The sequence below is a fragment of the Mytilus edulis genome, chromosome 6 (genome assembly GCF_963676685.1).
Source record: "Mytilus edulis chromosome 6, xbMytEdul2.2, whole genome shotgun sequence".
NCBI classification, from domain to species: domain Eukaryota; kingdom Metazoa; phylum Mollusca; class Bivalvia; order Mytilida; family Mytilidae; genus Mytilus; species Mytilus edulis.
Window position 1 is genome coordinate 81,630,899 of NC_092349.1, and position 14,656 is coordinate 81,645,554.

Sequence of the window (14,656 nt, forward strand, 5' to 3'; positions counted from 1 at the left end):
AGTCCCAAAATACAAACTACTGTAATCATTCAGTCACCAAGTCCCCAAATACAAACTACTGTGATCATTCAGTCACCAAGTCCCCAAATACAAACTGCTGTGATCATTCAGTCAACAAGTCCCCAAATACAAACTACTGTGATTATTCAGTCAACAAGTCCCCAAATACAAACTATTGTGATCATTCAGTCAACAAGTCCACAAATACAAACTTCTTTGATCATTCAGTCACCAAGTCCGCAAATACAAACTGCTGTGATCATTCTGTCAACAAGTCCCCAAATACAAACTTCTATGATCATTCAGTCAACAAGCCTCCAAATACAAACTACTGTGATCATTCAGTCACCAAGTCCCCAAATACAAACTACTGTAACCATTCAGTCACCAAGTCCCCAGATACAAACTGCTATAATCATTCAGTCACCTAGTCCCCGAATACAAACCTCTGTGATCATTCAGTCAACAAATCCCCAAATACAAACTACTGTGATCATTATGTCAACAAGTCCCCAAATACAAACTACTTTGATCATTCAGTCACCAAGTCACCAAATACAAACTACTGTAATCATTCAGTCACCAAGTCCCCAAATACAAACTACTGTGATCATTCAGTCACCAAGTCCCCAGATACAAACTGCTATAATCATTCAGTCACCTAGTCCCCGAATACAAACTTCTGTGATCATTCAGTCAACAAATCCCCAAATACAAACTACTGTGATCATTATGTCAACAAGTCCCCAAATACAAACTACTTTGATCACTCAGTCACCAAATCCTCAAATATAAACTACTTTGACCATGCACTCAGCAACCAAGTCTCAATTTACTAACTATTTTGACCACCAAATCCCCAAATACAAACTACATAGACCAGTTGGTCACCAAGTTATCAAATACAAAACTGATTTTACCACTCTGTCACCAAGTCCCCAAATACAAACTTCCTTGACCAGTTGGCCACCAAGTCATCAAATACAAACAACTTTGACCACACTGCAACCAAGTCCACAAATAGGAACTACTTTGACCCCTTGGCCACTAAATCACTATTTACAAACTACCTTGACCACTTGGCCACCAATTCCCCAATATACAAACTACTTTAAACACTCTGCCACCAAGTCCCTAAACACAAACTACATTGACTTGTTGGCCACCAAGTCCCCAAATGCAAACCAATTAGACCACTCTGCCACCAAGTCCCCATATATAAACCACTTTGACCACTCAGCCACAAAGTCTCAAATTACAAACTACTTTGACCACTCAGTCACCAGGTTCCCATATGCAAACTGCTTTGACCAGTTGGCCACCAAGTCCTCAAATACAAGCTTCCTTGACCTCTCAGTCACCAAGTCTCCAAAATACAAATTACTATGACCACTCAGTCACCAGTCCTCAAATACAAACTTCTTTCACCACTTAATCACCAAGTTCCCTTCTTCAAACTGCTTTAACCAGTTGGCCATTGATTGCTTTGCCAACAAGTCCGCAAATACAAACTACTTTGACCACTTGGCTACCAAATCACCTAATATAAATTACTTTGACCACTTGGCCACCAAGTCCACAAATACAAACTACTGTAAATTTAGAAATTAATGCGAGGTCTTTATTATTACGAATAACGCGACATAGTTGTTAACACAATAATTATAACTCGCATTTTGTAATATTTTATCTGAATTAAGCAGGACTTTTCTCAAAATTGTAAAAATTAAAATTGCATTCAAATTTAAAATGACAAAATCGAAATAATAAATGCATGCAATATTCTCTGAATTTACAGTACTTTGACCACTTGGCCACCAAGTCCCCAAATAGAAACTACTTTGATAACTTTACCACAAGCCTCAAAATTCAAACTACTGCAACCACTTGGCAACCAAGTCCCCAATTATAAACTACTTTGACCACTCGGTCAACAATTGCGCAAATTCAAAACCACTTTGACCCTTCACTTCACTAAATACAAACAAAGAGACTAAAAGAAGAGTTCTTAGATATTTCATTGTATTAAGAATTATTACAGTATATAAAAATGTACAAACAACAAGACTACAACATAACTGACAATTAGGGGGAAGGAATCAAACTTGTGTAGTGAGTATTAGCATGCATCTAACATATTTTATTTTCTAATATACCAAATACAATTCAAAATATTCTTTTTTGTAATTAGGAAATATTTGATTTATTCAAGTGAAAGAAATCTAAATTGTTTTTCTTTTTAGATGTTTTAGAAAAATCTATTAACAGAGTAAACATAAATAGATTGTTTTCTTTTTTAAAAAAAAATCTTTCAAAGTCTTTCTGGTATGTCATACTTAGTAATTCTGTAAGTTAATTCATAGTCATTGCTATATTCGTTACATACACTATATAGTTTGCAGATAGTATTATACAGTTATTATTTTAAAATTGCCGCCAACAGCTGACGTAGTTGATTACGTATTGACGACAAACAATATTCCTACGACTTTTGCCATTTGGGAAATATAAGCTACTTGTCTTTAGAGATTTTCCACGATTAAAAATTTCATACATTTGTTCTTTGACATCTTAGCCAAAAGCTCAGTTGATAATAAACTACATAAGGATTCCTACTGTGCTCTACTTCCTATGTGCAACTTCAAAACTTTTGGGTCATTCGACGATCATTAAAGGTTTTTTTGGTCATTTTTTTTGTAATCCAGAATTAAAAGTATGAAAAAATTGTCCAGTTAGTTATAAATAACATAGTTTCCAGACATAGTTTCCAGCTAGATAATAACAATGGCAAATATTACAGCATTTATTGGGTAGAACACAAATCTAGGGTGCTCGCATAAGGCAGCTTAACTGCCTAAAATGCCATCTTTGGTTCACTAGATGGGTGAATTTATTTGAATTATGGTCATCCTGGATATTTATAATATAATAGATCTAATTATTAAGCAATATCTTATTCATATCTATGAATTGATTTCATCAATAAACTGAATTAGAGTAAATGTTTAATTCATGTAGGTATATGCAAACGGTATATCTATTTACTTTTTTCTATTTAGACAACCTAGCAATCTTAATAAACAACAGAACATTTTACATCTTATACACAAATAACACAACCTCCTATTATATACTATTTTTTAATCAAATTTTGATTTATCACTTAGAGAGGATAAATTAATACTGGTATCTAGGTAAGGTTCAGAAGACAAGAATAAGGGGTTGGGTGGTTACAATACTTATCAATAGGTCATATATTACATGGTTAAGTTGGACTGAGCTGCCACTATCTCCAAGTATGAATGATTGGACATGGATTAAGCTTAAGTATAGTTTTTCAGTGTTAATTTTACATTTATGGGTCAGGTAACAGTTTTCTTTGAAATATTAATTACTTCTTCGTGTCTTGGAATCCTAATGTTTGGGAACTTTTATTTTTATTGAAAATCTATGTCAACTTCTTCAATAAATGTGATTCATAAGTCTTAGCACAATATTTACTGATACCCTGTAAATCCCTTTGTTAAAATATAACAAAATTCCTTTTTCAATTATAGCTTTTTTTATCAATGGATTTTTTAACAATATTTAAAACTTTGGATTTTTAGTACTTATATATATATTGTTTTACAACTTAATGATTATAATAAAGTATAATATAATGATCAGACACAGTTCAGCAGTAAATACTTCAAAATGGATCATATTGCTTTTTAATTTTTTTACATCTAGATCATGTGTTAAGAAGTGTGGTGGTATAAAGTAGCTACTCTCCAAACAATTCAAAGTAATGTCTGTTTATTCGTCTGGGTTTTCACAATTCTTAAACCTATAGTTACCCTTTTCTTATGACGAAACATATATATAAGTATTAATTAAGGATTAAAACAGCTAATATGACAAAAAATGTACAAAAAAAAGTGTACTTTCATCTATGATAATTATAATCTAAAACTACAAAGCATTCAAGGCATTTCTGGACTTATTTTCAAGTTCAAGTCTAGCAATTCAAGGTTAAAACTATGTAAATAGATAATTTCTATAAAAGTTTTAGGGGGGACTGTGGAAATAGTTTAACAAGTGTAGTAATTCAAATTAACAGCATGATGACTCTATTCATTTTACATGAAATAAAAGAAAATTACTTATCTAAAAAGCTGGTGGGTGAAAGTTAATGCCATGAAGAATATCAACCCACCATGTATAATTAAATATCAAAGTTAACTTTTATAAAATAAATGGTATACTCAATACTGCAAGTGAATACATACAATCTATGCATGCCGTCAAGTAAGAAATTATTACATTTGCCCTTAAATTATCTGTCTTTGAATGAATTATGCATAATAAAAAAAACAAGGTTATTCAAAAGCAGTTAGAAATGCATACTCAATAACATTTTCATTAGTCTTGTTTTGCGAACTTCAGATTTATAAAGGCACGGTTTTTGATTGTAAAAGAAAGATTTACTATAATGTTTATCCTGTTACTATGGACAGTAATGATACGTTGACTAGAAGGCAACCTAATAAGAACACTGCAGACCTATACTATACATATGTATGTATTTTGACTGAAAAGAAACACAGAAACACAGAAACACGAAATGTGATGACTACTTAGTATCTACTAACAGGTGCTACAATTAAAATGATTGTGAATAAATTAAAATGATGCATTGGAACATAGTACAAAAGTAGAAATATCACTATCAATGTTAAAAGTCAGATTAATGGTCATGATGACAGAATAATTGGGTCAGGGCTCTATCTGCCACTAAAATCTAATAAAGGAGAACAATTTTGACCACTTATTGCAATATCAGTAGTTATATAAAGTAAGTGTTGACCATGATCTCAATTTAACAACATAGTTAATGTACATCGTGAACAGGTTATATACAAATAAAACAGGTATTTTTATGCGTTATAAATAGATATATACATATACATCGCATACTCATCAATGGTTTAAAATCTGGCATATTCACCAGTTTATACTTCATATAATTTAGAAATTATTAGATATATATTTTGCAAGAGGTAGATTTAGTCAAACAAGATATTTTCGAATTTTTGTTCTATTATTCCCTTATCAAAAAGTGGTTTTTTTTCTCATAAGTGATGAACTGAACTAGACAAGGGTAATTATAAAGAAGAATTCATTCCTTGTTTCTTTTTTCTTATTCAGCCTTAATATTTGTAACAGATTTCATCATGCAAATCATGTGTAAATAATTGCATCATGAAAGCACATATGTAAATAATTGCATCATGTAAACACATATGTAAATAATTGCATCAAATTCCAATCATGTAATCACATTCTGTTTATATTTGAAAAATTTAAAATATGTTTTAAAAAATGCAATCAAATGTTCTCAAAGTAATTCACACAGGCATGATTTACAGGTAAAACTAACACCTACAGTAAAACTTAACATACTCTGTACATATGCAGAAACACAGGTTGCATATAATTTTAAGATCAAGCTTTTCATTACCATTAAAATTGATAATAGTTTAAAACATTTAAAATTTCTTGATAAAAGTGAAATAAGTTATATACATGTAAAAGTATTAAGTCTTCTGGTTCACTTATTGAAGTCACTATAAATGGGTTTATAACAGGACTGGAAACCAGTCTAAGAAGTAGCTCCTGGTACCTTTGATAAAATCTGAAATAAAAAAAAAACCTTTGGTTCAGTTTCAATATTTAGATATTCAAAATGTGCATGAATAGGTTCAGAGTTTGTGCAAAACATATAATTACTTATTATTCATTATTATTTATTGAAACAGTTTGCTCCTAATGTGTTTAATCCTTGTAAAGAAGAATTTTGTAAATCTTCTTATTGAAACACTATTAAAGGCTTCACATTTTTGGTGAATAAAACAACACGATACTGATCACTTAAATGTACACAGTGTATTGAAGATTGAAATAAGTGACAATTGTATGTATTTTTGCATGGCAACATTCTCTATTAAAAGAAACCTCAATCAGAATTATTTTAATTTGTGGAAATTGTAAATACTGAATGTTCTAATCTTTTTCAAGATGGATTTAATTCAAACATGATATGGCTGATGTGCATTGTATTGCTTAAGCTATAGATATCATGTATTTGTAAGTTCACCATATGTTTTGTAGAACTTTAAGGTGTCTAAGTCTTGTATACAATGGATTTTGCTCATTGTTGAAGTCTGTGTGGTGACCTACAGTTGTTAACTTCTAAATTATTTGGTCTCAATTGGAGAATTGTCTGATTAGCAACATACCTCTTATTTTTATACTTCCTTTCCATTCAATGACTTCCTCTTTTAGATTGTCTTGTATTGATATGGTTTTTTAAAGAAAATGCCATTAAAATAAATGGGGAAGAGTAGGAAAGGACTTTCAAAATATCCCTACAACCAAGAATCGTTTTTTTTTGATAATTTTTAATAATGGTAATAGACCCATACTGAAGTAAATGAAGAATGAGTCCAAATTGTAAATATGTAACAAAATCAGCAATTTTTCAATTTACAAAGGGACATAACTTGAGAACAGTGAAAGTGAGGACACCCAAATTCGATCTGTGCTTGGTGGTCATTTACATTGTGTATAAGCTTCATAACATTTGGTTGAGGCAAACTTAAGTTAGAGAAGGGAAACTAATTTGAGACATACATACAGACAGACAGACGTACAGATGGACAACAGTAAAACTTAATGCCCCAACCGCCATGGCAGGGGTATTAAAACCACATGACCCACATTCCATAATTACTTTCCTTCCTACCCTCCCACATACATTTTAATGGAATAGTTTTTTAAGTTTCATTCACCGAGTAATAGAACTAACCTTAGAGAGATCTACCCCAGTAAGAGCCTGGACTGCCGGTGGGAGCTGACTAACCAATTTGCTGACTTCACTTGTTGTTCTATCATCTCCAACCAAAACAATCTCATCTGTCTTTGATAATGGAGCTGATACTTCTGCAGCAACCTAAAAATCATTGTCAAGGCAAAAAAATATTATATTGTTTGAAATTCACATCAGAGTATTACTCTTGTATTTTCATCAGGGGCACTCAATTCATTTAAAATTTATATTTCTTTTTTTAAAATTCGAAGAATAAAATATTTTCAATATTTTTCAGAACATGTTTTAAATTTCTTCATTTTGAGTTGTTGTTTTTATTTTACTACTTTTGTGTTTATTAACATGAATACATCTTTTTTAATGTACAATTTTAAATAAGGAAACAAAACAGTCTTTCTAATTTCTGTCCGCACACAAATAACTTTGTCATTACCTTTGGAAGGGTTTCCAAGACCAAAGACAACATGGCTGCCTCTCCATACTGTTTGTAAGCTGAAGCTTTCAGTCTCATTTTTTCTGCTTCGGCCTTCCCTACAGCTTCAATAGCTTCGGCTTCTGATGCACCTATCAATCGAATCTTTTCAGCCTCAGCTCTGGCCTGCTCAACTGTCTGTGTCCTAGGTTTAAAACAAGACAAATATATTTTGAATTCAGAAGAGACAATAAATTAGCAGTTTATCATAATACCATTACAAGTTGGTTGACTATCATGGAGTATATGTTTCATAGATGACAAACTATGTTTTAATTATCTTAACTTATCCTTAACTGATATCACCCTTGGTTTTTTCATGAGGTTGAAGTTTCTCAATATTAAGTATTTACGTTGTGGTTTGTGTACTGTATTTGTCTTTTAATTGTTTTCAAATACATAAATTTCATTTAAAATCATGATATTTAAATCTTGATATCTTATGATAAAACTTTCTTTTTACTAATCAGCTAAAATCGTTAATCTTTTTTGAGTAGCAAGGACAGATGTAAATTCAATCAAACATGTTCAACTTGAATATGCAGCAGTACAGATCTCCTCTGTATACCAGTCCTGTTTATTTTATCCAAAAGAGAGTCAAGTTGTTTATGTTTAGGCAGGAAATCTTGCTTACATCCTCTACATCTTTAAACAGTGCCTGATTGACCTTAAATCCTAGCCTAAACACTGAAATTGGGATAGTATATTTATTTCTCAAATATCACCTAATTACTTCATGTTTATTTCCATTTTATTCCTCTTATTTTTCCTTATTCTCATAAGCCTTTATTTTAACTTGTTCCCTAAAGTTTTATTTTACCTTGTTCCCTCAGCTATCAACCCATCTTATAAGCCCTTTTTTACCTTATTCATATAAGCTTTACTTTACCTTGTTCCCTCAGCAATCAACTTCATCTTATAAGCCTAATTTTACCTCATTCCCTTAAGCTTGACTTTACCTTGTTCCCTCAGCAATCAACTCCATCTTATAAGCCTTATTTTACCTCATTCCCTTAAGCTTTACTTTACCTTGTTCCCTCAGCAATCAACTCCATCTTATAAGCCTTATTTTACCTCATTCCCTTAAGCTTTACTTACCTTGTTCCCTCAGCAATCAACTCCATCTTATAAGCATGTGCTTCAGCAGGTCGTTTAACAGTAGCTATTAATTCCTTCTCTTTTCTCAGAATTTCTTTTTCTTCAACATCAATTAATTTCCTTCTCTCTACTACTTCAATTTCTATTTCTTCAGCCCTGATTTTCTGTTTTTCTTTGGCTGCTTGCAGTTCATAGGCTAATTCAGCCTCAGCTTTCTGTGAATAATCAAAACCAAAATTTAATATTTCAATTTTTACTTAGGGTTGTTCCAGATTTAAACACATGGGGGATGGGAGACAACTTATTTTAGACCTCAATCACCTATAAAATAAAATTTTCATTTTGCTTAAAATTCTTACAAAATTCTAAACTAAGAAAATGCTTCCACCCCCAATACTTTTATTTGAGTGCCTCCCATTCCCCCATGAGTAAAAATATTGAAGTCTTTTTATTGTAATCCTCTGTTTTTTCAAAAAAAATCTTCTTTTTTCATTATCACTGAACTAGTATATATATTTATTTAGGGGCCAGCTGAACGATGCCTACGGGTGCAGGAATTTCTCACTGCATTGAAGACCTATTGGTGACCTGCTGTTGTCTATTATATGGTCGGGTTGTTCACCATTTCCATTCTCAATTCTATTTGAAAATTTGACCAGTAATTCCTATGTTCCTTTTTTGTTTTTTTTAAGGTACCTCATTTACACATCATGTAAATATTTAGCATTTTTACTATTTCTAAAACATTTTTTCTTTCAGTTTAACATTTTGAATTACCCAAAATTTTGATATTTATCATTTATTTATAGGTGTACAAATAAGACCTGGCTGTTTAATAACATATAACTTACTCTTGCATTGACTTCTTGATCAAAGTCAGCTTTCTGCATCTTGTAATTACGTGAGGCATCAGCAATCTTAGCATCTGCTGAAAATTTGGTGTCCATTTTTGTTTTGTCACATTCTGCTTCCTGTAAATAGAAGTTTGACAAATTTACAATACTAGCTAGTAAGAGTAGTTTAAAAGTTCGAAATATTCAATGCATTTGATTCCAACACACTGGTTTAATTTCCTTTTGAAATGAGCAGTAGGTAAATTTTTTTCATTTTTCAAAATGTTTAAAAGTTTCAGGTTTTTCAAAGAATAATAATGTAAGATCCCATTTCAACAGGGTTTGTTCGAAATCTCAATTATACCACATGATTATGAGTTGTTTGAGAAATGCTATGTGATTAATTCATAATTAATTAAAATTGAATTGTTTTTTTTTCAAAGCATTCTATTTAATCCAACTTATATTATTATATACTAACCCTGATTCCAGCATCTCTATTAGCCTCAGCAACACCAATATCAGCATCTCTTTTAACATTAGCAGTCTGTGCTCGTCCTAATGAGGCTAAGTATTCAACATTGTCATAAATATCTTTGATTGTGAAACTCATAATTTCTATACCCATCTTACACACATCAGGGGAAGCAACTTCTCTTACAAGTTGAGCAAACTGGTCTCTGTCCTGATAGATTGCCTCTACACTAAGGGTACCTGTAGATAATTAAATTTTGTAATTAAACGTTTGATTAAAATAGTTCTATCTTTTGTTATTTGTTTTTCTGCAAGTTAGAATTTTTCAAAGATAACATTGTAAACTGAATAATTTACATCTATATGATATATCAATTGTTCAATGTCTTTTATTCAGACTATTCTTCAGCTTTAGAAATAAATGTATAATAAATAAATAGTTACCAGGATCTCTTTAAAAAAAACAATTTTAATTCAAATGGTGATAACTAAACCACATTTTTAAATATTTACAATTTTTAAAGTTTAGATTCAAAAATATAGCTAAGGATTCAATATATATACTTATTGCATGTATTGAGAAAGGTGGACAACTGATATAAACCGCAATATGAAAATCAAACAAATAAATCTATTCTTACCCAGAATAGCCCTGAGATGACCTTCTAAAGTTTGTAAAATAACTCTTTCTACTTCCTTGACAGTTTTACCCAGAAACTGTTCACATGCCTTCTCTAAGAATGATGTGTCTCTCATGACCTTGACCTGAGCTACACCAGTTACTGTCACAGGTACACCTTCAGATGTTTCTACACTTTCACAAACTGGGTTCAAGGTCATAACCTCTAGTGAGATGCTGTTTGAAAAAAAATCAAATGAAAATAAGGAGGTGTGGTATTGTATATGTATATATTCTCTTAGAACTATCATGATTACATGTGCTTCAAAGATAATGCTGTGCAACATCACAATATTTGCTATTGTGCTTTATTGAGAGATTCATTTCTGACCATATGCTGATCGAAAAATATTATGCTAAATTTTATCAAATCAAAGAAAAAAGTCAATGATCATGCTATTTTGTTCATTATTTGCTTATTTTCTTCAATAGCAAATGAAAATAAAAAGTATAAACATTGTCGAAAATCCCTCATTTTGTATAACTGAAAGAAAGGTTGAAGGTAAATCGCAATAGCTTTTACATGTTTTATAATAATCTTTCATATTTACATACAATGATATAATGATATGAAACAAAACAAAACAAAACAAAACAAAATTTCGAAGAAACCACTGTTTGAGGCTTGTTTTGTTTGCCATCCTGGAATGGGTTATATGTGGTGATCATGCAGGAAACTACATGTTTGATCACTGTTACTTTCCATAATTCTGACTTGCCACTGTCAACAAATTTGTAATTTCATTTATGAGCAACACATTTGGAGCTGGATCTACTTATTACAGTCTTCGCGATGAACTGTTAAATCTACAGGCCCGGAGCTCAATTTTTTAATTTTTGGTTAGATTCTGTTGGCCTGTAGATCTGATTTTTACAGGCCCGAGATCAATTTTACAAGCCTGGGCTGCCTGGGCTGCCATTCAGCATGAAGACTGCTTATAATTACGTATACCCTTCCCAAGCTACAGAGATCACCCCAAGTTTTTGTTGGGGTTTGTTGCTCAATCTTAGCTTTTGTTCTCTAAGTTTGTCTTTTGATCCTGGCACTTAGTATTGTTTGCCATGGTAATTTGGTATTGTCAGTTTATTTTATATATTCCTCTTTTGATTGTTGTATATACATTTGTACCTTAAATCTTTAAATGAGTTTCAAGTCAATGCAACCAAGAAATAGTGGTTATTGTGTGCTTACCTCTGTACATCTGTGACAAGACACCAAGCCCAACCCCATCCTCCAACAATAAGTTTTCTGGAATTACCCCCACAACATCCACCTGTAAGTAAAAAGCTGACAGTTTGTTTATTATGATAACTGTGTTGAAAACTATGGCATGTATCATGTGTTTGATGATAATTTGAAATTTTTCCACTTTTGGAAATGACTGGATCTGTCCCTGGTCACATAGAATATTTGGCAGGGTTCAACATGCTTGTGAAAATGGTGAATGCTCAACAGTACATTCAACCTCGGACAGGGGTCATCAATTACAAGGCCAGGGTTTTATAATTTGTTGGTTTACGGATTTTCCCCATGAAAAAGTCAGGTCGGTCGGTCTGGGAAAAAAAAGGAAAAAATATCTTTCAAGACAGACAAAAATATGCAAAATAAATATATATTTCACCTTTCTAACAATATGTTTGTTATGCTATTTTGTCATCATTTCTTAAATTTTAGTTCAATGAAATATTATTGCTCAGCTATCATATAAATCCCATGACATTGTCTAATAGTTTCCCGCAAAAAAGTGGATGTGCCTATTTTTAGAAACGTAAACTGGAAGTTTTTTCACAACAGAAAGTGTTACCATATTTGTTAGTGATTAATGCATTTCATATCATTAAAATGAATATTTTATTTATTTTTGAGGGATAATGCTTTAGTTAGGGTCGGCGGGAATAAAAAAGCACGAAAAGTCAATCTTATATTTATTCTGGAAATCGTCAAAATCGAGTCGGCGGATTTATAAACTAACAAATTAAAAAATCCTGGCCTAACACTTTAAAAATTGAAAATGGCTCAACTAATCAGAATTGCACATAGCACAAAATAGAACTAACATAAATACACAAAGTAGAAATGGCTTTAATTTATTAAAAATGTTAAAAATATAAGGCTATTTTTTTTTTTAAAGTTCTCTCTTCTCACTAGCTACTCCTTAAAATAAGTAGGTATAACAACCAACAAATACTGCTTGTTGAGCTTCAGATAAAACAGAAATAGGATTGAAATCCTTATTTCATTAAGGATTAACTGAATGACACCTGGGATTACTAGTACTATACCAATTTTTATATTTAGTTCAAGATGCCACACCCCATTTGGTACCTCACATTTGTTTTACTTAAAAAAAAAATAAGGATGCAAGAGATAATAAAATGTGTGTTGTATAGTGAAAAAGTAGCACATAACTAAAATTGAATTAGTAATTAATTCTTTATTAACGAACAACTTTCGAGTGTTAAATATCACATAATTTTAAAACGTAAAAAGTCGATAGATGGTGTTGCTGAGAGCATCAGACGCGACCTGCCAAACTGTCATATTGATGTTGTAGGGTAATGAATGCATAGAAGAAACATTAAATTACATACCAGATATAACCATGGCCTGATTTGGACCAACAGTTTGTATGTTGCCCATTTTGCGTTTTTCGTGAGCTTTCGTAAACAAATGTTGGCCTTTCGCAATGGATATCAACAAGCGGATGTCGTTAAATAGGTCAAATTAGTTAAGTGGTAAACAAGTTCGGATTTAATTCCGGATTTTAGATTCTTATTACTATACTATATATATTTTATGATAAAAATATTAAATAAACAGCACTTCTAATGCTCATATTAGTTGTCATCGTGCAACACAGTTAAAACACCATATTATATAGGAAAAACAAAGAACTCCTTTTGTCGTAAGACACTGTCAAACATCCAAACATACTATCCACACTCAACTGTGTCCACACTTGTTTATAATAATAATATAATAATTAATTCTTTATTTAAAGAGGGTAACTCTAATTTTCATTGAGGCCCTCAAACAAAATACATGTATACAGTAAACATTCATACATTCATACATTAATATACAATATATATTACAATATATATTAGTAGTAGTATATATACTCAAATATACAAATGGTAATAAATGGCAATATTTGATATAGCCAGTTTTGTTAAAGGAAAACAAAATTATTTGACTTGCATATAATTTTTAAGAAAATTATTATAACTATATTTCTTGAATAATTCCACATTTCGACATTTTTTTATTTCGAGTGGTAAATTAATTGTTCCATACTTTGGTTGCGGAATAATGAAAAGATTTTTTATAAAAATTTGTATTTGGTCTTGGAACAAAAAGATCACTATAAGATTTATGTTTCATGATGATAAAATTTGTAATTTTAATGCCAAAATCTGCCATGAAGTATTTTTTAGGAGAAAGTGTACATATAATGTTGTTTGTTTTCTTTTGTGTAATTGTTTTTAATAGTATGGTGTTTAGTGCTAAGATATACTGATATATATGTTATATAGATATAATATAAATGTATTTTAATCTGTGTTTTTAGTCTCTCTCATAACTCTTTGTAGAGTGGCTCTTTTATAAATTGATATTGTGTTTTATATCATTTTTTTTTCTGAAATATATATCGCACTTGAAAAAATCAACACCAGGCATTATGCATTATTGTGAAACGGGTAGATACCCACTTGTGACACCAGCATTAAATGCCGAACTATTTCGTTCTGGTGCAAACTATGTTCAGACGAAAACAAACTGTCTTCATTAATCTACAAGACTGCATATTATCAACACAGTGTAAACAATTAAAGCATCAAATTGATTAAATATGTTCAAGATATTGTAATCATGAACGGATTTGCAAATATTTTTTCACCTACAAAATGGACATTTCTCAAAGTGGCTTAATTAGAGCATCAAAATGAGGCTAATCGACCAATACAAACAGACATGGTATTCTTCAATACAAAACTCACCAAAATGTATTAACTATATAGACTGTCCAAAAAAACATTGGAGTTTGAGAACTACCTGAATATTCTTGAAGTCAAACATTTGTTTACATTATGTAAATCCAGAGCAGGTAACCATGCGTTACCTATAGAAAAGGGAAGACGACAAAACATTGCCCGATTAAAATGAAAGGACATGCTCGTTGTGTACTTCCAGTGAGAAAGGCGACGAATTTCATTATTTGTTTTGC

The 14,656-nt window shown here is 31.3% G+C and overlaps 1 protein-coding gene across 1 annotated transcript; it reads right to left on the reverse strand.

Moving 5' to 3' along the window:
• Positions 1-2,000: 2,000 nt before the first annotated feature.
• LOC139528642 (flotillin-2-like) lies at positions 2,001-13,167 on the reverse strand. The gene is made up of 9 exons (XM_071324717.1): positions 13,020-13,167; positions 11,620-11,701; positions 10,390-10,604; positions 9,756-9,988; positions 9,293-9,412; positions 8,442-8,656; positions 7,305-7,488; positions 6,851-6,994; positions 2,001-5,677 (listed from the first exon to the last, which is right to left on the reverse strand). Exons 1-9 carry the CDS (start codon positions 13,066-13,068, stop codon positions 5,645-5,647), a joined length of 1,275 nt encoding a protein of 424 aa, XP_071180818.1. The 5' UTR covers positions 13,069-13,167; the 3' UTR covers positions 2,001-5,644.
• Between the last annotated feature and the right edge of the window lie 1,489 nt (positions 13,168-14,656).

Excerpts from the sequence above, each read along its gene's own strand:
- LOC139528642 (XM_071324717.1), bottom strand. The coding sequence starts at position 13,068 with ATGGGCAACATACAAACTGTTGGTCCAAATCAGGCCATGGTTATATCT. Across the intron at positions 8,657-9,292 it reads ATCAAGAAGTCAATGCAAGA|AAAGCTGAGGCTGAATTAGC; the intron begins GTAAGTTATATG and ends GATTATTCACAG. Across the intron at positions 5,678-6,850 it reads CTGGGGTAGATCTCTCTAAG|ATTTTATCAAAGGTACCAGG; the intron begins GTTAGTTCTATT and ends TTTTTATTTCAG.